Below are 23,747 nucleotides of genomic sequence, written 5' to 3'. Positions count from 1 at the left end.
TAACAGGTGGATTGCTCAAAGGGCCCTGACTCAGATAAAGAAGGCTTCGCAAACTTAGTACGAGAACTTTCTGCTGTATTCAAACCAAAAGGTTTACTGTTGTCTTCTGCCGTATCTCCCAGTAAACAGGTCATAGATGCTGGTTATGATGTACCAGTGTTAGCGAGATATTTAGACTGGATCGCCGTGATGACTTATGATTATCATGGACAATGGGATATGAAAACTGGTCACGTTGCTCCACTTTATTATCACCCTGATGACGACTATACTTACTTCAATGCTGTAAGTGTTGTTGAAATCTTACGTTGCCTTTTTGGAAAATAAAACATAAAAACAAATCATGAGAGTCAAAATTAAACTTAAGAATAAGCCTAACAACTTGATGTTCGTATCTTTCAGAATTATACTATGCACTACTGGATGGAGAAAGGTGCCCCTGCTTCAAAGTTAGTCATGGGCATACCACTTTATGGACAATCTTTCACTACTCACTCTCAAATAGACAATCGCATTTCAAATGGACTGAATGTACCAGCTATAGCTGGTGGTGACGCTGGTGAATATACACGAGCCAATGGTTTCCTATCTTATTACGAGGTACGAAACTATTCAAATTATAATGTTTTCAATAGTAAATATTTTAACTTTTATTTATACGCTTTGTTTATATTACGTTTTAGATCTGTGAACGCATTAAAGATCGCAGATGGACAGTTATTAAAGATCCAAATCAACGTATGGGTCCTTTCGCTTACAAAGGCAACCAATGGGTTTCATTCGATGACATCAATATTATCAAAAAGAAAGCAAACTTCATCAAATCCTTAGGTCTTGCTGGTGGAATGGTATGGGCTATAGATCTCGATGACTTCAAAAACAGGTAGATAATACCTAATGCACAATAATAGACGCTTAGGTGTATCCATTTAAGTAACATGAAGATAAAGTCAATATTTAAAATTTACAGGTGCAACCAAGGAAAGTATCCGCTCCTTAACACCATTAAAAATTCATTATTAGACCCAAAAGTGGATTCAGAACTTGAACCGACCAAGCCATTAGCTGATCCAAATAACAGTATAGATGAAGATCTGGAAGACATTGAAGTGAAGCCAGCATACCACAAACCTGCAACAACTGCTCGTCCTACAACGACAATGAAACCAACTACAGTTGCTATCGTACAAGATGAGAAGGAAGAAGAAAAGTATAAAGTAGTATGTTACTATACAAACTGGGCTTGGTACAGGTATGTATCCTCAGTAGTATTTGATACGCACGGTAAATTTTCGCATTACTGATATCATATAATTTTTTGTTTCTTTTTTAGACCAAGTGCCGGAAAGTATACCCCGAAAGACATAGATCCGTCGCTCTGTACCCATATTGTATACGCATTTGCAGTATTGGATAGCGCTAAATTGGTTATCAAACCACATGACAACTGGCTGGATGTCGAAAATAGTATGATATCTTCCTCAATTTTGTGTTTATATTCTATTTGTGTTAAAAATTTAAATAACATTTCGTGTTTTTTTAGAATTCTATGAAAAAGTGGTAGCTCTGAAAAAGCGCGGAGTAAAAGTAGTCCTTGGGTTGGGAGGCTGGAATGATTCAGCCGGCGACAAATATTCCCGACTTGTCAACAACCCATCCGCGAGAAGAAAGTTCATTGTACATGTAATAGATTTCCTTCAGCAGTATGAATTCGATGGATTAGACCTCGACTGGGAATATCCGAAGTGCTGGCAAGTGAGTAAAAATTTTGTCTATAATATCTACAATAAATAATTATTCTATTCTAAAACAATTCATAATCATGCACATTATTTTAGGTTGAATGTGAAAAAGGACCAAATTCAGACAAGCAAGGTTTTGCTGCACTTGTCAAAGAATTGCGCAGTGCGTTTGTTCCTCGCGGTCTTCTATTGTCTGCTGCAGTTTCGGCAAGCAAACGTGTTATTGATTTAGGTACTTTTAAATATGTTTTTCATTTTACAATAATTAAAGAGTTATTTTGTATTCTAAATACATCTAAAACTAATTATTGCTTACAGCGTACGATATTCCGGTACTCTCGAGGAATTTAGATTGGATATCACTGATGACGTATGACTATCACGGACAATGGGAAAAGAAAACTGGCCACTTAGCACCCATGTATGCACAAGATTCAGATGACGACAAAACACTTAACACTGTAAGTTTTTGATGTTGCAACTAATCAAAACGTTATTTTGTACAAGCTCGTACCAAAACCAAGAACAATTTATATTACCTTACTACTAAATGTTATTCCAGAACTTCACCGTTAACTACTGGCTGAGTAAAGGAACTCCGCGCCATAAGCTGATATTGGGTGTGCCATTCTACGGACAGTCGTTCTCTTTGATCGAAAACTCCGGAAACGAATTAGGAGCACCAAGCTATGCCGGTGGAGAAGCTGGAGACGAGACAAGAGCTCGTGGCTTCTTGTCATTCTACGAAGTATGAACATTCGAGTATTTTCTAATCATTTTAATCATTTTAAAACACGTTCAGGTTATTTATGTTGTGGTTCATAATTTTAGATTTGCGAACGTATAAAAGTTCAAGGATGGCGAGTAGTACGTGACCCAGGCGGTCGAATGGGACCATATGCCACTTTGGACGATCAATGGGTGTCATTTGACGACGATTACATGGTACGCCATAAGACTGAATACGTTCGGGCGATGGATCTCGGTGGCGCTATGGCGTGGACGCTGGATTTGGACGACTTTAACGGCCGGTATTGTGGCTGTGGAAAGTCTCCTTTACTTGCCACTATTAACCATGTACTGAGAGGACATGAGGCTCCTCCCCGATGCTCTTTAGAAGAAAGTAAGTATTAGTATAGAGACGACAAGTAGTTGTTATGACAATATTTTATGGAGGACTCACCAATTCACTATACCTTAGAAATTATTATTTCTACAATATTTTTGGAAGCTCAATTTTATTACTCATGAATTCTACAAATTTATAAGAAATATACCATTTTATCCTAGAAAGATCAACCTTTAATAAATACCTACATTATTTTACAGTCCAAAGTCCACCGAACGTAGGTACTACAACAACAACTACTGCTGAACCTGAAGACATACCCGTGCCATCTCTATCCGACACCGACACTGAAACCGAAATGAATGTTGACGTAAGTATCAATCGTAATAAATATTCTCAATAAAAAGAAAACAAAATTGTAGTAAGTAATCTTGAACTGTATTTTTGTAGAACTCTCCTGTGGATGGATCATCACTAGAAGGAAAATCGTGTTCTGGCATTACTTTCAAAGAGGATGACTTGGATTGTGCTAAATATTACTTATGTATAAACGGGCAGTATATTCAACTAACGTGCCCATCGCCACTTGTGTGGAGTCAGGTAATTTACACCTTTATATGTGTTAATTATAACGACTCGTACAAAGTAACCAGTAAATAATAAAACTTTAGTACAAGATATTTATGACTTACCAAATACATATAAAGTATCAACAAAACAAAACAACAAGTAATGTAATTTTTAAATAAATTTTCATCTTAATTGCAGAATCACTGCAATTTCCCAAGTACAACTAAATGCAAAGGCAAGACAAGTCTAAGATTAACAGATGGGAGCGACGAAATTCAAACGGAACACAAACCCATCATTGCGTGCTACTTTTCCAATTGGGCTTATTATAGGTGAGAAGACACTATGATTGAATTCCTTTACTATTATCCGCGTAAAACTGACGAATCCTTGCGACGTCACCTAGATCCGACAGAAAACCATCTATGCATGTTTACGAGTAGATTCGAAAGTTATCGTGGATATTTTATAACATAGAACACGGTTTCTCGAAATTCATTGCAGCTGACCGTACTGGAATCAACATCTCCTAAAGATGCTCTGATTTCAGCGTAGAGTTTGCTGGAGGGTGGTAAGGAAGAAAAAATATGATGAGGATCAATGTATTATTACATTAATTATGACATAGTATGATTTTGAAATACAAATCATAGTAGGTACGAGTATGTCTATTTGTCTAGAGTATCTATCTACTGATGTAAACTCTCGTTGATGACTGTAGATAAGACTATATTGTAGTCAAGCTTATCAAGATAGTAGATACGCATAATTTATAAATAGATATGGAGGAGATAGCTATAGCTAAATCAACATAATTATAATGATTTTTATTTAAGCAAAAGAAACTTAAGAAGATTTTATCTATAACTAAGAAATATCTATTTAATTTATATATTATCAGGAAAGACAATGGCAGTTTTGGACCAGAACAAGTGGACCCCTCTCTATGCACACATATCATTTACGCCTGGGCACATCTTGATAGCGCCAGTAGTACAGTAGTTCCTGGAAACCCAGAATTAGATATCAGCAACGGTAAGCCAGATACTAATGTAAGTATTTTTATTAAAAAGCTATGCCAATAAATATTTATAACAATTTTTTTTCTTTTTATAGATTTCTATGGAAAAATAACAGAATACAAAGTTAAAGGCGCTAAAGTCATTATAGGTATAGGGGGAATAGAAAATTCAATAGGTTATACATGGAGCCAGGTTATAGCTAATCCTGGCAAAAGAAAGACGTTTGTAAGATCTGTTGTAAAATTCTTACAAAAATGGAAATTTGATGGAGTTCAAATAGCTTGGCAATACCCTGTATGCAAAGAGGTAAAGTAACATGATAATCGATTTATTATTGAAACAGGTTTTGTAACGACTATTTACGAAAAAGTAATATCGAATTTATTACTTTTACAGGCGCCTTGTTCAGAACAAGATTCTTCGGATAAAGACAATTTCAGCATATTATTAACTGACTTGGCGAAGGTACTGCGGCGCCATAACTACGAGTTGTCAGCTGTAGTCGCTCCAAATCCAGAAATAGCGGCTGTGGCTTACGACCCATCAATACTGACGGCAACGTTGGACTGGATGATCATAGCAGCGAATGATTATTATGAGTCTGATCCAAGAAGGACAGCCTATCTCCTGCCATTGACGATCGACGGACCATACAAAATGGATAATTTGGTAAGCTTAGTGATATTTAACAATATGCCCTGCTAAAGTTAAAGTAAAAAAAAGTAAAAAGGTAGTGAAGTAAGAAAGTTAAAGAGACATTTATATTGAATTTACGATTAACATCCGAAACGAATTAACCTCCGAGCAATCATAGGAGCTCAGAAGTTGCAACTTGTATCTCCTGATTGTAAAAACAATATGTAAAGCATAATTATTTCAATGGTTTAATATTTGCAGCAAGCAATCATTGGCTTTTGGTCCAGCATAGTGCCAACTACTCAACTCGTAATGGGTCTACCTGCATACGGACGTTCTTACACGCTGAGAAGTGAATTAAATTCTGGTATTGGAGCTCCCATAGCTGGTCCAGGCAAACCAGGCACATTTACTCGCATTCCTGGATTTTTAGCATATTACGAGGTAAGTTACTTCGAAGTGAATTTAATCAGTAACAATTTAACACGCTTAAGAAAGAAGTTAACAAAGAAAAACTATTACCCATTTTCCTAATTTCAAACTTAAATTTCATAATGTATTGTGTGAAAAATATTGGCATACCTACTTTTGCAATTGAACACTCACGTAATTAAATTTTTGTTTTAGATATGTAAAGAATTGGAATCACACGACTGGAAAGTGGTGTCGAATATTGAGGGTACTTATGCAGTACAAGGATCTCAGTGGATATCCTACTTGCGACCTTTCGATATCTACAGGGTATCAGCTGTAATGTCTCGGACAGGTATGCGAGGGGCAGCCCTGTGGGCCCTCGACTTGGATGACTGGCGAGGAAGATGCTCGTGCCAACCCTGGCCAATGCTCGATGCCCTCAGGAGAGGATTCTTAGAACCAAATGTGCAGACTGTTGAAGACTTCAAATGTGCAATATAGTTATAGATGTATATGTATTTCCAATGTTAATATTATGTATAATCTAAAGAAAATCATACAAACATTTACATACTTTTGACTCTACTTATCATAGTTAAGCACTAAGCTAAGCGTTTGACGACTCTATAAACCGCACGACATTGACGACTATCAAAAGTAAATTGTAAAGAAAATAATGAGCTCATTCTGATGTGTGATTTTACTACCTAATTGCTACCTCGAGCTTTGCTCACATTATCAATACAAGTAGTTATGGAGGTAGAAATTACTATAGTGATTCTAGAATAGAATAGTTTAGTTTGAGTAGTTTAGGTACTTTGATACTCAATTTGGGGATTTGTAAGTATTAACAGGCTGTTATGGTGGGGTTTAACTAAACTACAGGGTATTATTTTCAATGTAGATATTAAAGACGAAATCTGTAATGGTTCATTTTCACGCAACCACGTGCATGCAACTGCAACCGACGACGACTGCAGTCGACTGCAGTCGGCGACGTCTCGGCGGCAGTCTGCTGCAGTCCGCGACGTCTCGGCGGCAGTCTACTACAGTCGTCCGTAGCTGTTGCCTGCTGCCATTGGCAACGTTCTGCTCGTGTAAATGAACCCTAACTGCAAATAAAAACTGTACTTTAACAGGTAGATATCAATTTTTATCTGAACTACCCTCAGCTGCTCTGTGACAAGCATTCCTTATTTAGAAAATAAGATTGATAGATCCTCAAATATTGTTTAAATATAAATATTAAACGTAAATGTAAGGAGTATCTAATGTACTAGTTTTTTAATTGTACATTTTTATTCGTAGGTATCTAATAAGAGCTCGAAACAATTGTACCTACTTACCTATGCTAATATGACTGAATGATTTTATTTTAATAGAAGGATTTTCATCTTTGTAAAATAATTACCGACCTAGGTACTTATTTGCAACTTATATTATAACAATAAATAATTGTTATATCCGTGAACGTAAATATTCACCTATTTTACATTTCGGAAAATATTTTTGCTAGGTAGGTAATGTACGATAATTTCTAAAATAGAAAAGTCAGAATTTGCAAAAGTGATTGTAAAACTGGAAGTCAATTAAACATTAACATTAAAGAAATTTTATAAAATTAAACCAGACATTTTTATTTTCTTTGTAATAAGTGCTTATTTACCTACCGTCATATTTGTGGCACAGCCACGGATCCCAGAAAAAACGCCTTAAACAAATTGGCATGAATGAATGACGTCGTTGATCATAATGATCGTTAGATTTGTATGGCCGTTCAAACTTCAAACATAAATACTTTATAATAATTATAGGTAGGTATATGGAAATATATGAGAATTAAGCAAATTAAAAATAGTAGATAAATATCTTATCGTTGATATCTCTAGACTCTATGATTTTTAAGAAACTTGCTTAATTAGCACTAATATGAAAATATTACAAATGCAATTCTGTCTGACTGTCACCATTCACGACAAAACAGCTTTACGATTTAGTTGAATGTTGTTAAAGTGATAGGACCTTGGAGCAAAACACGGGCTATACTTTTTAGCCCGAAAAAATCCATGGTACTTGCGGGATTTGTGAAACACAGAAGTTCATGCGAATAGAGTCGCGGGCGTCCGCTAATAACCGATCTACTGAACCGATTTTGAATTATTTTTACCTTATGAAAGCCACGTTAGGTACTTGTTAGTGTCATAGGCTATATTTTATCTCCGTATTCTCACGGGAACGGAAACTACGCGATTGAAACCGCGGGACGTCGGCCACTATATTATATTTTTCAAGATCTTCCGAGTATAACTATTTTAATATAGACTAGCGGACGCCCGCGACTTCGTCCGCCCTCAGACCTCTTTAATCCAGCCCTTTCAGTAGTATCGCTGTTAACATGGAGTAACTTCTCCCGTTTTCCAAAAAATTCCCTTCACTGCTCTCATGCTCCTATCGTATCGTGATGAAAAGTATACTTTAACCTGCCCTGCCTGCAAAGTTTCATTAAGGTCCAGTCCAGTAGTTTTTGGTTTTATAACGAACATACAGACAGACAGACAAAAATTTTACTGATTGCATTTTTGGCATCAGTATCGATCCATTATCACCCCCAATAGTTATTTTGGAAATATATTTCATGTACAGAATTGACCTCTCTACACATTTATTATAAGTACCTATAGATCTCGAGATTTTCCTATTAGATCGAGGTACTATTTTAATATAGACTACCAGAATACTATTAGTCAGATCATTGTATGGGATACGATGAGTAAAGATGATTTGCACAAAGTATATAGTTTAAAGTCCAAAGTCTAATCTTAACTATGACGCTATAAAGTAGCGTTTGGCTAATATCGGATAACATAGCAACGAAAGACCTTGTGGGAATTACTCACACAGCGCGCTTCAACGTTGTTGGTTATTTAGGTTAAACGTAAATGTGCGCGTAATAATTTAAAAACACATGTAATGTAATCAAGTGTAGATAAAGTGAAGTTAATACGTTTATTAATTATTATAATGATCTGCTTAATGGATTATTAAATAGCATAGACTTTAATTCTTTTTTTCCAATTCTATTCTAAAGTCTATTCTCTGTGTCTATGAATCGTCTGTGGCATTAACATTGATCGTATTCATAGTCTTGCGTACAATCGACCTCGGCTATATTTATAGTAGTACAGTTGGTATCCCTTGTGACGGAACATTATGGCAAAGAGGTTTTTGTCTCCAATCGTTTTTAAATTAAACCATAGCTATAATGACATAAGACCTATATTGCAATGTGTTCACAATAAAAAACTCCACACTGAGGTAAGTTTTATCACAAATTGTTATAGATTAAAAAAACCCAGGCGTGCTATAGCTATACTTTAGCCATCGATGTATAGATTATTTATAAAAAAAATATTTATTTTTTTTCGTTTTAATGTTGGAATTATTGTGGATCTTCATATTATGTAATCAATGATTAAATAGATAAGTATTACAGAAAAGTTTTTCCTTATTTCAATAAACAAAAACCTATCTATAGAAGGTATTATTAAGATTTGAAGAGATTGTTTTAATCGCGCGAATCTCTTGACTGGTTCTAATTAAAAATTGTTTTTACTATTGGATAGCTCGTTCATTGAGGAAAAATAATATATATAAATCGCTAGTCATTTCACGTCTAATAGTAATTTATAATTAACCTTGTTCTTTAATTAATGAAAATAAATTAGATTATTAACCTTAGAACAATTAGATAGTAGGTACATAGTTAATATATTTTTAATAACATTTTAGGTATAACAAACATAACCTTACTAATGTCATAAACGCAAAAGTTTGTATGCATGTTTGTTACTCTTTAACGCCGCAACTACTTAACCGATTTGGTTGAAATTTAAAACGACGATAGATTTCTGGGTAAATACCTACCCTGGATTAACACATAAGCTACTTTCATCCCGGAAAAATCCATGGCTCCGCGGGATTTGTGAAAAGTGAATTCCACAACGACGAAGTCGCTTGCTTCCGCTATTTTAAAATTACTAAGTTAACGTGCTCCCAAAAGATAGTGGATTTTTACTGAAAATTTCTTAGAAGAAAGAATAGCTTCGTATTATTTTTTATTGTTAGCCCGACTCAAGATTTGAAGCCAATAATCCAAAGCCACCACTACACTAACCTAATCACTATAACCACACCAACTACTCTAACGAGTTAGGTAGATAAGATACATTTCGTCGTTACTTAACATTTCGAGAGCAATTCTAATAGGCAAATAATTATCTAAGCAAAATATTTTTTTTTTATTTTCAAGTAGAGTATTTTTAAGAGTCATCATTATCAACATATCAGCCGATGGACGTCCACTGCAAATAGGCCTTTTGTAGGGACTTCCAAACATCACGATACTAAGCCACCTACATCCAGCGACTGCGACTGCGACTCGTTTGATCAACCTCGTTTGATCATCAGTCCACCTGGTGTGGGGTCGACCAACACCTGCGCTTTCTAGTGCGGGGTCGCCATTCCAGCACTTTGGGACCCCAGTGTCCATTTTTAAGATTAACTAGCCATAAATATGGAGACAGTCCCGAAAATTTCATTTCGGTTCTATAATGTGTTGAATTTTATAATTTCAGCCGTCAGTAAAAGAAATACGAATACCTGTGAAATGGGGTCACCTAGCTGCGAAGCTATGGGGCAGCGAGCACGAGCGGCCCATACTGGCGCTTCACGGATGGCAGGACAACGCAGGCACTTGGGACCCCTACGCTCCCATGCTCTGCAATAAACGCCCGATACTTGCAATCGACTTCCCCGGCCATGGCTTCTCGTCTTGGATACCAGATGGTACACGCTCCCTTTTTAATATAACACGGGAACTAACGAATATGGAATACGTCGCTAAAGACGGTGGTAAAAGTATGCGCTTCTGTAGGCAAACCGTAGTTAGTATACGAGTCCTAAAATGAGTCCTCGCCTACGCGGCACAGGGGGTAGGCTATGACGACAGAGGGAAGCTACGTGAGGGGGCAACAGATACGTAAGTCGCGCCCTTCGGTCAATTGTTTATCACGCTCATGAAATTCTTCATTCCCGTCGTTACGACCTGTTAACGCGGAATTAATGAATTTTTCAATTGCGTAAAAATAATATGCTTTATACCTTTCAAAAACCGCATAAATAATATATCTAGTTCCCCAGATATCGATAGGTAGCGCTTATCAAAATTATGCAACAAGTTCAAATCTTTCAAACTGGCGCCAACCATTCGCATTTACATAATCTTACTAAAATTAAATCGGTTTGTCAGTTTTAGTAATAATATACCGTGTAGCAACGAACGTAGTTTTTACAAGTTGGTATACCTACCTACCTACCTATTATAAAAAGGTCATTCATCACGAAATCTCGAAAACGAAAAAAGAGGTAGGGTTTATAATTTTATAGACTTAGAACGGATTTCGCGACAGGGCCAGATTAAAGAGGTCAAAGGGCAGACGAATTCGCGGGCGTCCGATATTAGGTTTATAAACATCAAATATTGACTAACAAATAAAACGACTTCTTAAAACAACTTTTGAACTGAAAGTGAGTTTCATAATACTTATTTCTTTTCAGGGATGCATTATTACCCATGGGATCTACCACGATTAATTTTATATTTAAAAGATTATTTCAAATGGGATAAAGTGTCGCTGCTGTGTCACTCGATGGGGTCAATCGCCGGCATGCGCTTCGCGAGCGTATTCCCAGACGACGTTGACTTCTACATCGCAGTCGACAGTCTTATTTATGACGACTACGATTTAAATCAAGTAGTAGAGAACTATTCCAGAATATTGAAAAAATTACAGGCCCTTCAGGACCTGAAAGGTGAACCACCGAGTTATACGAAGGAAGAAATGATTAAAATATGGCATCTGGGTACGACGAAATCTGTATCTAAGGAAAGTGTGCCTTATTTGCTGGAACGCGGCGCCAAAGAATCTTCAAAGGAACCAAACAAATACTATTTCTCGAGAGATCCACGACTAAAGAATATTCTGTTCAGCGCTGAGGACAAGAAACTAGTAGAAACATTGATGAAACGACTAAAATGCCCTACACTTTATTTTAAAGGCATAGATTCCCCATACGGAGCAGATGAGTTCTCTGTAGAGATGCGGGAAACAGTCGCTCAGAATAATAGCAATTTTGAGTGTCATTTTATACCCTCCACTCACCATTTGCATTTAAATAATCCAGAATTAATTGAACCCATAATACGAAACTTTCTACAGAAGCATAATTTTATAAAGTAGTAAATTATAATTAATAAATCCTTAGCACAATTTTGTAATTAACTATTAAAATATTTATTATTTAATTATTTTTAAACATTAGCATCACAAATGATTATAACAAAGCAGCTTAAAAGATCCGTAACTAATTAATTAACTTTTTTATTTATCAGTATTAGACTTACTTCTAACTTCAGTTATGGTTTTAAAATTGTTGTTAGTTATTTTTATTAACTTTGGCATAGTCTGAAGCAATCTTTATGACATTTCCGAACATACAAGATTTAAGGTGTCAGTAGGTACAAGTAGTAGCGTAACGTGTGACCCACTCGCTGTCGTCTCACGCGTCTTCTGTATGACCTGCGTGTAGCGACTGCCTTAGCTCATTTCGGCGACGTCATAAAAATGCATCCGATTATACCTGACAAATGTGCGTGACCCAAATAATTGTTAGGCACCATGAATATCAAGCTTCTGCAAAAATTATTAAAATAACTTTATTTCTCATTTTATGTATTTAAATATGTACTTAGCAAAGCACCTGCTTTTAATCACACATTCTTATGTTAATTACACATACTTATTTTTAATTCCTCAATAACTGTGATCTTATTGGAAATAATATAATTATTATTATACGAGTATATGCCTTTAAAATATAAGTGTTGAATTATTTGATATAAAATGAAATTCTTATTAAACCTGTTATAAAATTCTAATAAAAGAAAAAAAAACATTTTGCCAGAATTCCTCATAAGTGACACTAGCAAAATATTTAATTACAACTGCTCGAAATTAACTCTACCTTGGTGTAAAATGTAATCCATTATCCAACTATCCATCAGATCATGAGTAGAGTCCTTTTCATGAAAGAAGTCCTGCGGCTAGAACCTGAACTATAATTGACAGCGCCTTACACAAATGTCAATAAGACCGCCATCACCATAGGACAATGAGCGCCACTAAGACTTTAGCGCCGCGTCTGAGGGACTTGTTCCATGAAAAGGACTATACAGTGTCAGGCCTGTAGAAAGGGTTATTACTTTTATCTTGCAAGAAATTCTCAGTATCCAGTAATTGGGACTGCTTAATGTTTTTAAAAATACCTATATTCAATGATGAATATTAGAATTAAAAGTATAATCTAAAACAGAACAGAACTAGTAGGAGCTCTGACCTGTGTTTCACTGTGAAAAGTGTTTTCATATTGGTTAAAATTAGAATGCCATGTAATAAATTTTTAAACTATTTTATTTCTTTTGTCATAATATTTCTCAAATCTATTTATAGAAATAGATAAATTATAAAACAATAAATACAACATACTTAGATACTTTACCAATAAGTAAATTAATGATTATCAGTATCACTATCACTTGAACTATTAACATTTGAAGAGTTGTTACTTGCAGAGTGACAAATGTGTGCTCCTTTTCGTAATGGTAACACTTTTATAAGTGCATCTTGCCAAGACATCCCTTCGCTCACCCTGAGAACTATCTCGAATACTGCAACAGAAAATTATATCATGTAACTAAAGCTTTTAAAACAAGAACACTACAGTTGAAGAACAAGTCAGGACCAAAGTTCTTTAGATTATTAGAAATCAAATGTAAAATAAAATATGAATGTTGATACTCGCACAAACATGTACACGCAAACAGCTGTAAGCCTAGAATGTACTCTACGAGGTCATCAACCTATCTTGGGACGAAAGACTGGGATAATTTTGATTTTGCTTGACCAACAACAATACATATCTTTCATCACAAGAGAATATTTTGTCTTTAAAACAGCAAGGTGTGAGTGAGGCTTAACACTTTTTTTAAAGTGGAGATCTCTCTCAGTTCACTCTATTAGAAGCCGTGTTAAGGAACTTTGTGCAAAAAACACCAAATAAAATGAACTTTATGGTCAATAGTGTCAATTTATTATGTGAACCCCAACTTACCATGATCAATAGTTAAAACTTTTCTAGTTTTCATATTAACATATTTGTCCAATGGTAATCGGCCATGTCTGATACCTTGTTCCACTGCTATCTTGTGACAGAGACCCTGAAATTTTAAGAGAAAGAAAACAGTAATATAAAATGCTTCATTATCACCAAGCTTGTTGTTGTTTAATTTCAATCTTTGTTGGTTGTAAGTGAAAAGTTCTATTAAGACTTAGGCTTAGGGCATTGCATTGCAGGGGATATTCCTAGTGTAGTGTAGTATAGCTCCAAATCAAAATATTATAGATGAGGGTTATGCCATATTCACCACATACATGTTTGCTTAGTCAATTATTATTTGTGTCAAATAATAAAACCAATATAAGAGAACTTAGTCCTTGTCAATAACAACAAAGGTGTGTGTATTCCTTTTTTATTAAACAATCTCATAAATTAAAAGATATTAAATATTTTTTAGGGCTTCTAATGTTTAGTTTCTATACAAAATAGGTCTTCATTAGTGTGTAATAAAATAATATCAAAAAGTTTATTTCAGAAATTGCAACAGATTATTTCAAATTTCCTGCAAAGTATCATGTTTACCTTATGCTGATTATGATCTACTAATCCTCCAATAATATAGAATGTGTCCTCTTCAAAAGATTCTATAACATTTTCAGATTCACTTGATAAATAAAACAGTTTTTCTTTAGGAAACACGTCTAAGTAAGGTGTTTCGTGAAATACTATCTGAAAAAAACAAAAAATTTAAATTTCTTTTAACAAATATGAATATAATTTAATAAATATAGGCTATGGGAGTGGTAAAAGTGTTATTCTGCACATAACTTACATCCCAATTTTCATAACCATTATGTCTAGACATATCAACTTTAGTTTTCTCCCCGAAACTAGTTAAATAAAACTGTAGTGGTGAATCTGATCGCCTATTAACTGAATAACATCTTAAAATTTGCTTTATCACTTTATACCTGTCTTTTTCTATCATCAAATTCTCAAAACTAAGATCGATTATGATTCCAGAATTTCGTTTGGCCCTTTCTAATTTCATTTTTTTTAATGCCTTTCTGTTAGGGCCTAGGTCTATGTTGGCTAGACGTGCCTCTCTTTTTCTTTCTTTTGCTCGCTCCTTCTCTCTTGCTCGTTTCTCCGCTTTGCTATTTGTCCAACGCACTTTCTTCAGCCATTTTCGCATCTGGCTCTTTGTAAAAGGTCGCGGCAACTCGTTGCCATCGTCGTCCTTCAAGCCGGGGTCGATTTTTACGTCATACAGTGTATAGTGGAAATTGAGATAATTGTTGTCAATGTTCTTTTCCTCTTTCGAATCGTTCAGCTCTTCCATTTTTATTAAATCAAATAATCCAATGAGTATTTTATAACCAAAGAATATTATTAAAATATTACAACCACAAAAACGCTATTTTTATATAAACTACTATATTATATAGGCAGTTTTATTACAGTTATTATTTAATTGCTTATTAGTTTTTAATATCCCAAGGTATTTCAGGGTACCAAAATTAATAATTATTAAAATTAAAATACCAAAACAGAAACAGAAACATGTGTAAATGACAATTGCTAAATGACAGTTTGACAGTGACACTTGACTGACATGAGGATGAATAATGATAGTGACATTGACATATGACATAGATTATTTTTGCCTAATGATTATGTTCCATTATGCGATCCTAACGATCACGCTCACGACCACAGATTTTCCCGTTTCACTTGCTTGCAAGCATTGCTATCCTTTGATATAGGTACTCAAGGTGGAATTTGAGCCTAAACCTCATTGTTGGTCCAGTGGTTAACTTATGTGGTTTCAAATCATGCCCTGGGTTCGAATCCTGGATTGGGCATTTAAGAGGTACTGAGTGTTTCTTTCTTCTTAGTAACTTTCAGCTAGAAATTCTCAGCCCGGAGTTGGGAAGTTGGAGTTAAGCCATCGGTCCTATCACTATCATTGACATCAAAATATAGTGGTCGGTAATAATTACCGTAAACCTGCCAACCCGCATTGGAACAGCGTGGTGGCTGGGTGAGAGAGAGCAGGTCATATAGAGGGCCGTAAAAATAACCGATCAATTAGCACTTTGTGTCAACTACAGGCTACAAAGCTACAGTGATATTACCTATATCCAGTGGCGTAGCTAGGTAAGCAAGGGCCCTGGTGCCCTTGCTTACCTAGCTACGCCTAATGGGGCCCATTACTATTTAATCTGGTTAGGTTAGGTTATCAACTAAAAATATTCATCAGGTCTTTTTCGTTTTTGAAATTTTTTAAGTTCAGTTTGATCACAATTTTTTTTGTAAGGATTCGAGGGCCTCCTGAGCTTGAGGGCCCCGAGGCCTTGCACCGCCTAGCCCCTGAGTAGCTATGCCATTGTTTAAATCTTCGATCTAGTAGAAGCTAAAGCAATGTACTTTTAAGTTATTTATAACAATACAATAAAACGATAAACAGTTACCCTGTTCTTTGACCTTATGTAACCCTTAAAAACGATAACTACTACGAGTTATATAAAGTATAATCAACATAAAACAAGAAAGCAACCGGAATGTTTATCTCAATTTCATTGCTTTACAACTTATCAACACAAATAGAGTACCTTGTAAACTGATCAAATAATAATGTGATATAATTAGAAATACTACGTAAATAGTGAAATTAGTGTATTGTATTCAAGTGCCTAATAAAATTAGAAAAAAATCGTTGGAAAAAATTACCTACCGATTAAAACATGGATGTAAGTTTTCGGTTCCTTAAGCCTTAGCATTTTTTTTAATTCGTTGAAAATTGATTAAAGTAAGCATGTAGGTAAGTCTAATAAAGTAATACCTAAATGGTAACTAATCTGCCCAAATAGCATTACTAACTAATTCATCATCATCAACGTAGTTTTATTAAGTTTAAGTATTATGTATACATATTACCTACGCGCATGGAGCCTACCTACTAAATACTAATGAGGATGATGACAGTTTTCTATATTGGATAAATATTATTATGTAAAAGTATTCTAACAGCAGAGCCACTGCTACATTAAACATTTTTCATAGATACCTAATGCCTACATTAACCCTTGTCATATGTACCGATTATTTTAGTCATTTTTTGTCCTAGGAACGGTACAAACTTTGGGGTGGTTGCTTCGAGGAAGAGCCCTCAGCGGTGTTGCGTCGTTTGAACGATTCTCTAGGAGTGGATGTGAGGTTATTTCGAGAGGATGTTAGAGGAAGCAAGGCATGGGCCACCGAGTTACATCGGAGTGGACATCTTACTATCGAAGATTATGAATCAATTCAACATGGTCTCGATAAAGTAAGTAGGTTTGCTTTAAGAAGTAGGTACTTTATTTTTTGTGATTATACTAGCAGACGCCCCCGACTTCATCCGCGAGGAAACCTAATATACAAAACTGTAATTTGTAGGCGAGTAAAGAAAATAGGTCAAACTGTTGATAAGTCATGGCAGGTAAAAGGTGTACCTACCTACTATATAATTGTAAGTATGTATGTAATTAGAATATATGTCGGTAGCGTGCCTTTGAGGGCCCAATAGACGAGTTGCAAATTTCGAAAATCTCTTTAGTAGCTTTTAATGTTTTTTCTCCGGGAAGCACCAGATTAAGTGAGATTGTCATTGATACGGCTGATACGGCGGTAGCTATTCAGCTATTCTGTGTAGGGGTTTGTCAGAATTTTTTTTTTTTAATTTTCATTAAACAAACTATCTTTTAGAAATTTTAGTTTAGTGCTTTATATGCTTTTATTACGTGTGTGTTCAACAAATAGAGGTCAAGGTACTTAGTTATTTTTTATGTCTCACCAAGGTAGAACAAGAAATAGAGCAAGAGTTGAGCAGCAACGGGCGTTTGAATGACCCTGAAGAGGATATTCACTCGGTAGTGGAGAGACGGCTGCGCGCGCACGCCGGCGAGGCCGCATTGCGCCTGCACACCGCGCGCAGTCGCAACGACCAGTCTGCCACCAACACCAAGCTGTGGATGATGAGCGCGTTAGGAAGAGCACAGAGTGAACTCTTAAATCTGATATCTGTAAGATGTCTTTTTTATTTTTAATTGCTCTGAGGGGAGGGGCTCTGTATCAAAATTAGTTGGAAGGCCCAAATGAAGGGTAAAGATTTATTTTGAAAAGAAACAAAAATACTCACTTAAAATAAAAAAAAAACGTACATAAAGCCGAACGTAGAACCTCCTCCTTTTTTGGAAGTCGGTTCCTTTTTCGAAGCCCAAATGAAGGGTAAAGATTTATTTTGAAAAGAAACAAAAATGCTCACTTAAAATAAATATGACATTGACTTAATTATGTAGGCTGTTTCCAACATTGGATTGGGAGCACCCTTAACCCAAAAAAAACCTTTTTTTTTTGCTAAATATGTGAGATTATGGATTACATTTTACGAGGCCCAGTATCATTGACACGGCTGATGATTAAAACTGAATTTTACTTTGACTTCTACTTACTATTCGATTTTATTCCCAGTGGTCCTGAGAGGGGCAGAACACCAAAAACTTTGTATACTTAATTTATCATGGATTTAAATGCAGTTTTTACGAGAAGGTTAAGCAAAATTTGTATAGTAATTAATTTTTATAGCAGAATAATTTAATTCATAGGTTCTACTAAAACGAGCACAAGAAGACATAGACGTCATCGCTCCAGGCTATACACATCTGCAACGTGCCCAACCAATACGTTGGAGTCATTTCTTGATGAGGTAAGTAGCCTATCTGTGGATATTTATTAAGTAGACGTAGGTACAAATAGTTAAGTAAAATAAAAATAAATCGACATAAGGTAGCGATAAAAGAGTAACAGTATGACAGTATTGTAAGGTGTGCACAAGGTTTTAAACTAGGGTATAGGAACAAACAATTATTGTTGGTAATCAGTCCTCAGGGTGGGTACAATTTTGCATTATGTGAACTGTAAGCCATTAGTTTTGCTATTATTACATAGCTTTGATTAAACAAACCTTTTTATTTTTATTGTTTCAGTTATGCTTGGATGTTCCGGGATGATGTCTGTCGATTAGACGAACAGATAGGTCGACTTTCATCATGCCCCCTCGGCAGTGGCGCAATTGCCGGTTGCGCTTTGCCTATAGATCGAAATAGATTAGCCGAAAGTCTAGGATTTCAAAACGTGACGCCTAACTCAATGTTTGCTGTCGGTTCGCGAGATCACATCGGTATAAAACCTTACTGTTACTTATTTAATCATATAGGCACCTACTACCTACCTACCCACAGAATACACAACTAGTCAAAATGGATTGCTGTTCTTCATTGTTAACGATGCTAAATAAAAGACATTATCTATCAAATTACTGACACTCCTGCTGGCCAATTCACTAACTTCGACTTAAGTTAGGAGTATCTAACATATCTACGTCAAAGTTATTGAATTGTCTAGTAATCAATTCAGTTAACAATAGTTATTATAGTTGGTAAACGTATATGTCACGTTTACCAACTAACTATTGTTAAAACAATTGAAAGAAAGAAAGAAAAAAAATCGTTTCAATAAAAATCCATCATAAATTTTGTTTTAGTTGAATTTCTGAATTGGTCATCTCTATGCGGCATACATCTAAGTAGATTGGCAGAAGATTTGATCATCTACAGCTCACAAGAGTTTGGCATCGTACAACATTCTGATCAGTTCTCGACAGGTTCAAGCCTCATGCCACAAAAACGTAATCCAGACGGCTTGGAGTTAGTGCGTGGTGCCGCTGGTCTCTTGCTGGGAGATTCCTTCTCATTCTGCTGCATTTTAAAAGGCTTACCGAGCACATATAACAAAGACTTGCAAACAGATAAAGAAATACTGTTTAGATCGTATGACAGATTACTGGATTGTTTAAAAGTAACGGCTGGAACTGTTTCTACTATGAAGGTAGGCAACTACTTAATAATAATGTCATCATCATTATCAACCCATATTCGGCTCACTGCACGAGTCTCCTCTCAGAATGAGAGGCATTAGGCCAATAGTCCACCACGCTGGCCCAATGCGCAAACTTTACACCCGTAGAGAATAACGAAATTCTCAGGTATGCAAGTTTCCTCACGATGTTTTTCCTTTGCCGTTTGAGACACGTGATATTTAATTTCTTAAAATGCACATAACTGAAAAGTTCGACGGGAACGGATTCGAACTTACACCCTCCGTATCTAAGGCAGAGGTCAAATCTACTGGGTTATCACGGCTCCTAGTACTTAGATAATACTTTTTTTTGATTACTAGGAGTTTTAATACCTAACTACTAATGTGATGGTTGGCGTTATCATTTATTAAAAATATTTATTTTCTTTGAAATACAAACACCTATTAGGAATTACCAGTTGGAAGACGTAGTGATAAAAACCCTGACATTAACATAACGTATCATTTCTAATTATACCTATAATTAGAAATGCCAACAACCAAATACTATTCTATAGGTACTCGATATGAACCAGTAGGACAGGTGTCTACGGATAGGTATTGTCGGATGTTTTTAATCTTTATGACGTCTCCGAAATAGGATGCGCGTGAGGCGCCTGCGACCCTGCGTTACCCCCCGGTAACGCAGGGTCGCAGCGGAATATCTTGTATAGACTAACAACTAAGAACAGCTAAGAAGCTTAACGCACGATGTTCAGAGACGTCTAATAAATTGCATTCAACTATACCAACTTTAATTTTAAATGTATTCATGACGAATATTGTTCTAAATTAACAAAGCTCTATTGATGTTCAGATAAATGCTAAGAAGGCAGAGAGTCTATTGGAGCCCGGCATGTTGGCGACTGACGTGGCTCACTGGTTGGTGAGGCGCGGGGTACCATTCCGACGCGCACACCATCTTGTCGGCGCCGCCCTCCGCCGCGCCACCGCACTGGGCCTTGACTTACAGCTCTTGCCGCACGCAGAGTATACCAACATATGGTAAGCCCGGCAATAGAAGTACCTATCGCACAAGTTGATAAGGCGTGGTATACAGTTTCGGCGCGCGCATGCCGCGGCGCCGCCGCTAGACTAAGAGCCCGTGAAATTACACTTTGTACTTAGACGGTTGAGGGTCTGGATCCTTAAAACCTGCTAACTCCCAAAGCCACCACGGTCCAAACTCAATAATTGGCTACCGTACTTACTTATGCTAGGAGCTAGGCTAAAATCCCTCCTTGACTTAAAATAGGATTTAACGTAGTCGTGGGCGTCTGCTAGTATGTGAGTTTAATTATTACGCTTTCGTGCTTCATATCATAATCATAGTTCACCGTTGTTTCAGTTTTGGTTCCTCATACTTGTGTCAATATTTCATTAGATTATAAAATCTCACTTAGTCATTTACTCTTTCTAGTGCAGAGTTTGGTTCAGAAAAAGAGCTGCGAGAAGTATTTTCATGGGAAGCAAGCGTAGAACAATATACAAGTGAAGGCGGCACAGCGAAGGAAGCTTTGCTGTTGCAGATGCAACAACTGCAGCAGTGGCTACACAACTACAACATTGTCCGTAACAATTGTGATAAAAAGAGAGAATAATGTTTAAGTTCATGAGTACAACCCGCGGCACGTAACTTTAGCGCTGACCGTTTATGCGCAGAAGTCTAAAATACGGTATCGGAGGGGGGCTAGAGGTATGAAGGGCGGGCGTGCGTAGCGTCCGTAGCGGTGATTGGCTCTCTAGTCGTATTTGGTCCCCGGCACTGATACGACGCTCCGCGAACTCCCAGTGTAGTCGCGTTCTGAATTGTTTTGTTATTGCTATTAATTTTTATTGTTGGTTTTCGTTAAGTTTATTTGTTAAATAAATTTGAACTATAAACTACTCGTATAACACCTACACTGTGAACTTTGTAATATAGAAGTAATAACCACAATATTTTATTTAATAAGTATAATATAATTATGCGTGCGTGACAGTACCTATGCACAGCTATACCCCACATTTCGTTTATAGCTAGACTTACTATTTAACATAAACATTAAAATAATGTCATTAAAATTATTTACTTATAATAAACGTAATAATTGTATTGTGTGCGCGACAGTACCGATGCGCAGCTATCCCCACCGTGTTTCGCTCAGCGCTAAAGTTACGTGCCGCGGGTTATAGTCTACTGGAAAGCTACGAGTAGGTCGTAGCTTTCCTATAAACTTCCCAGACATCAGACTTTATGATGACTATTGAAATAGGTTACTTGCCTGCATACGAAAACAAGAAGATTTTTCATTCACATCTAAACTGCACATAGGTATAGTTTAGATGTCTAGAAAATTGAATCACATTTTTATTTGTGAAAATAATCTCGTAATTGTAATATTTTTATAAAAAAAAAAATAGAAGTGCTTTGTAATTCTGTAATTGAAAATCTCTGGTGAATTAATAGGTATGTTTTTGTATAAATCGTATAAATCTAGATGTCAATGGTGTATTGACAATTTTAGCGAACACAATTTGACCAAATAAGTGTATTATGTAATCTTTTTATTCTGACCGTCAATTTAATTGCACATCCTGTATTACTTTTCATATTATATAGACATTTTTTAACATTTAATCGTGTAATATTTTCTCAATGTTAATTTATGGGTTAAAATAAAAACGGAACTTTTTTTAAAACATATATTGTACCATATTATTTAAAACTAAATTTACCCTTTGAAGTATACTACGAATTATACAAGATATATTTACAAAATGTAATCGATTACAAAAACAGGATTTGTTAAATTTTCATTTAGAAACGTTACACGATTTTTAGGTTACGGAACATTGATTACACTCTATTCACAAAACTTAAGATATTATTTTCTAAAAAGTATTTCAATTTTTCAGTCAGCAAATACTATTGTATTTTCTTGTATCATATATAAAATCTTCATGATGTCTGTCTGTACAGTAAAAATATTGGGACGTTGAATTATAAACCCAAAACAATGTTTATTTTGGTTTGTTTTAAAGATTATGTTTATACAAAATTAATTTTAAATTACAAAAATCAATCACATCTTGCCAGAGTTAAAGGTAACGAGACTGAACTGTCACGAATTTGTTCTTAAGAGCATTATTTCGAAAATACGAGTAACAAGCTCAATCAAAAAATATTTGACAGCAAATCATTACTATTTAAACTTTTACGTAATGTAAAATGTTTACGTAAGACTAAAGTGAATTAAAAAAGGAATTAAATTGTATATTTCAAATGTATCACCGAAATTTGATTGTATGATTGCTTGACATTCACTTACTATTTTTAACACTAAAGCCAAAAGGAGCTTCCTCATAAAACGTTGGCCATATTTTTTAAATGTAAAAACTAAGATAAGTCTCCATCAAGTTATGTTTACGTAAATTGTTTAAAAATGTTATTAATTTGACAGAAAATAAATGTAATCATCAGAATTCCTTTTTTTTTTCATTTTCATTTCAAATTTTATTGCTTACAACTCTATTTAATTTTCAGTGCTTTTATATTTTTTTTTATAGATTATTTGATTTTAATTTATCACATAACTACTATAAAAAATATCCATGTGGATTTAATAAATAATAATTATAAAAAAATGTTTTCGTACTAGCACTCACAAGCTATGAATACAATACATTCTACATTAGTTACTTTGTTTCCATACAAAATGTATGCTTCATTATCAGTTTATGGAATGAGGGCTAACGTTTATAAGGCTCACAAAATGACTTCACTCGCATGTAAGATGTTGTTAAATTATTATAAAGAGGAAAGGTTTGATTGTTTGTTTGCATTGAATAGGCTCTGAAACTACTAAACCGATTATTTATTTCAATGTTGGACAGTTACACAATCCTATAGTGTTAGTGCTATAGGCTATATTTTATCCCCTTATTCCTACGGGAATCGGAAACCACGAGGGCGAAACGACACGGCGTCTGCAAGTACGTTATACTTGTCTATAATGAATTGAAAAAAATTTATTAGCCCTCATTTCTAATGTTTTTTTGTAATCTGTGGACCTATGACATTTGGATATTAGAAAACTAATTAAAAACTATTTATTTACA

The 23,747-nt window shown here is 35.4% G+C and overlaps 4 protein-coding genes across 4 annotated transcripts in view; 3 read left to right on the top strand and 1 right to left on the bottom strand.

The window, feature by feature from the left end:
* The window catches only part of LOC112050109 (probable chitinase 10), a 30,654-nt gene extending 23,575 nt beyond the window's left edge, over positions 1-7,079 (top strand). Inside the window, exons 35-52 of the mRNA XM_024088261.2 lie at positions 7-285; positions 403-600; positions 684-883; positions 971-1,252; positions 1,334-1,467; positions 1,544-1,755; positions 1,839-1,974; positions 2,061-2,203; positions 2,305-2,490; positions 2,574-2,865; positions 3,072-3,181; positions 3,262-3,411; positions 3,580-3,713; positions 4,283-4,416; positions 4,498-4,709; positions 4,800-5,072; positions 5,301-5,483; positions 5,667-7,079. Of these exons, the coding sequence (XP_023944029.2) occupies positions 7-285; positions 403-600; positions 684-883; positions 971-1,252; positions 1,334-1,467; positions 1,544-1,755; positions 1,839-1,974; positions 2,061-2,203; positions 2,305-2,490; positions 2,574-2,865; positions 3,072-3,181; positions 3,262-3,411; positions 3,580-3,713; positions 4,283-4,416; positions 4,498-4,709; positions 4,800-5,072; positions 5,301-5,483; positions 5,667-5,954 (3,546 nt within the window). The 3' untranslated portion in view covers positions 5,955-7,079. The remainder of the gene's footprint in view (positions 1-6; positions 286-402; positions 601-683; positions 884-970; positions 1,253-1,333; positions 1,468-1,543; positions 1,756-1,838; positions 1,975-2,060; positions 2,204-2,304; positions 2,491-2,573; positions 2,866-3,071; positions 3,182-3,261; positions 3,412-3,579; positions 3,714-4,282; positions 4,417-4,497; positions 4,710-4,799; positions 5,073-5,300; positions 5,484-5,666) is intronic.
* Positions 7,080-8,322: 1,243 nt separating this feature from the next.
* On the top strand, positions 8,323-11,757 carry LOC112050111 (probable serine hydrolase). The gene is made up of 3 exons (XM_024088264.2): positions 8,323-8,768; positions 10,088-10,298; positions 11,070-11,757. The coding sequence occupies exons 1-3, from the start codon at positions 8,664-8,666 to the stop codon at positions 11,750-11,752; spliced, it is 999 nt and encodes a 332-aa protein (XP_023944032.2). The 5' UTR covers positions 8,323-8,663; the 3' UTR covers positions 11,753-11,757.
* Positions 11,758-12,964: 1,207 nt separating this feature from the next.
* Positions 12,965-15,259, bottom strand: LOC112050112 (tRNA methyltransferase 10 homolog A). Its single transcript, XM_024088265.2, has 4 exons — positions 14,521-15,259; positions 14,271-14,417; positions 13,683-13,788; positions 12,965-13,239 (listed from the first exon to the last, which is right to left on the bottom strand). The coding sequence occupies exons 1-4, from the start codon at positions 15,028-15,030 to the stop codon at positions 13,082-13,084; spliced, it is 921 nt and encodes a 306-aa protein (XP_023944033.2). The 5' UTR covers positions 15,031-15,259; the 3' UTR covers positions 12,965-13,081.
* A 694-nt stretch (positions 15,260-15,953) lies between these two features.
* Positions 15,954-22,707, top strand: LOC112050110 (argininosuccinate lyase). Its single transcript, XM_024088262.2, has 8 exons — positions 15,954-16,441; positions 16,819-17,016; positions 17,528-17,752; positions 18,335-18,435; positions 18,716-18,909; positions 19,273-19,616; positions 20,464-20,651; positions 21,067-22,707. Exons 1-8 carry the CDS (start codon positions 16,436-16,438, stop codon positions 21,245-21,247), a joined length of 1,437 nt encoding a protein of 478 aa, XP_023944030.2. The 5' UTR covers positions 15,954-16,435; the 3' UTR covers positions 21,248-22,707.
* Positions 22,708-23,747: the final 1,040 nt, after the last annotated feature.

This window comes from Bicyclus anynana, chromosome 5 (genome assembly GCF_947172395.1).
Source record: "Bicyclus anynana chromosome 5, ilBicAnyn1.1, whole genome shotgun sequence".
NCBI classification, from domain to species: Eukaryota; Metazoa; Arthropoda; class Insecta; order Lepidoptera; family Nymphalidae; genus Bicyclus; species Bicyclus anynana.
Note: the sequence above shows the minus strand (reverse complement) of the source record. Positions and strands in the feature narration are given on the sequence as shown.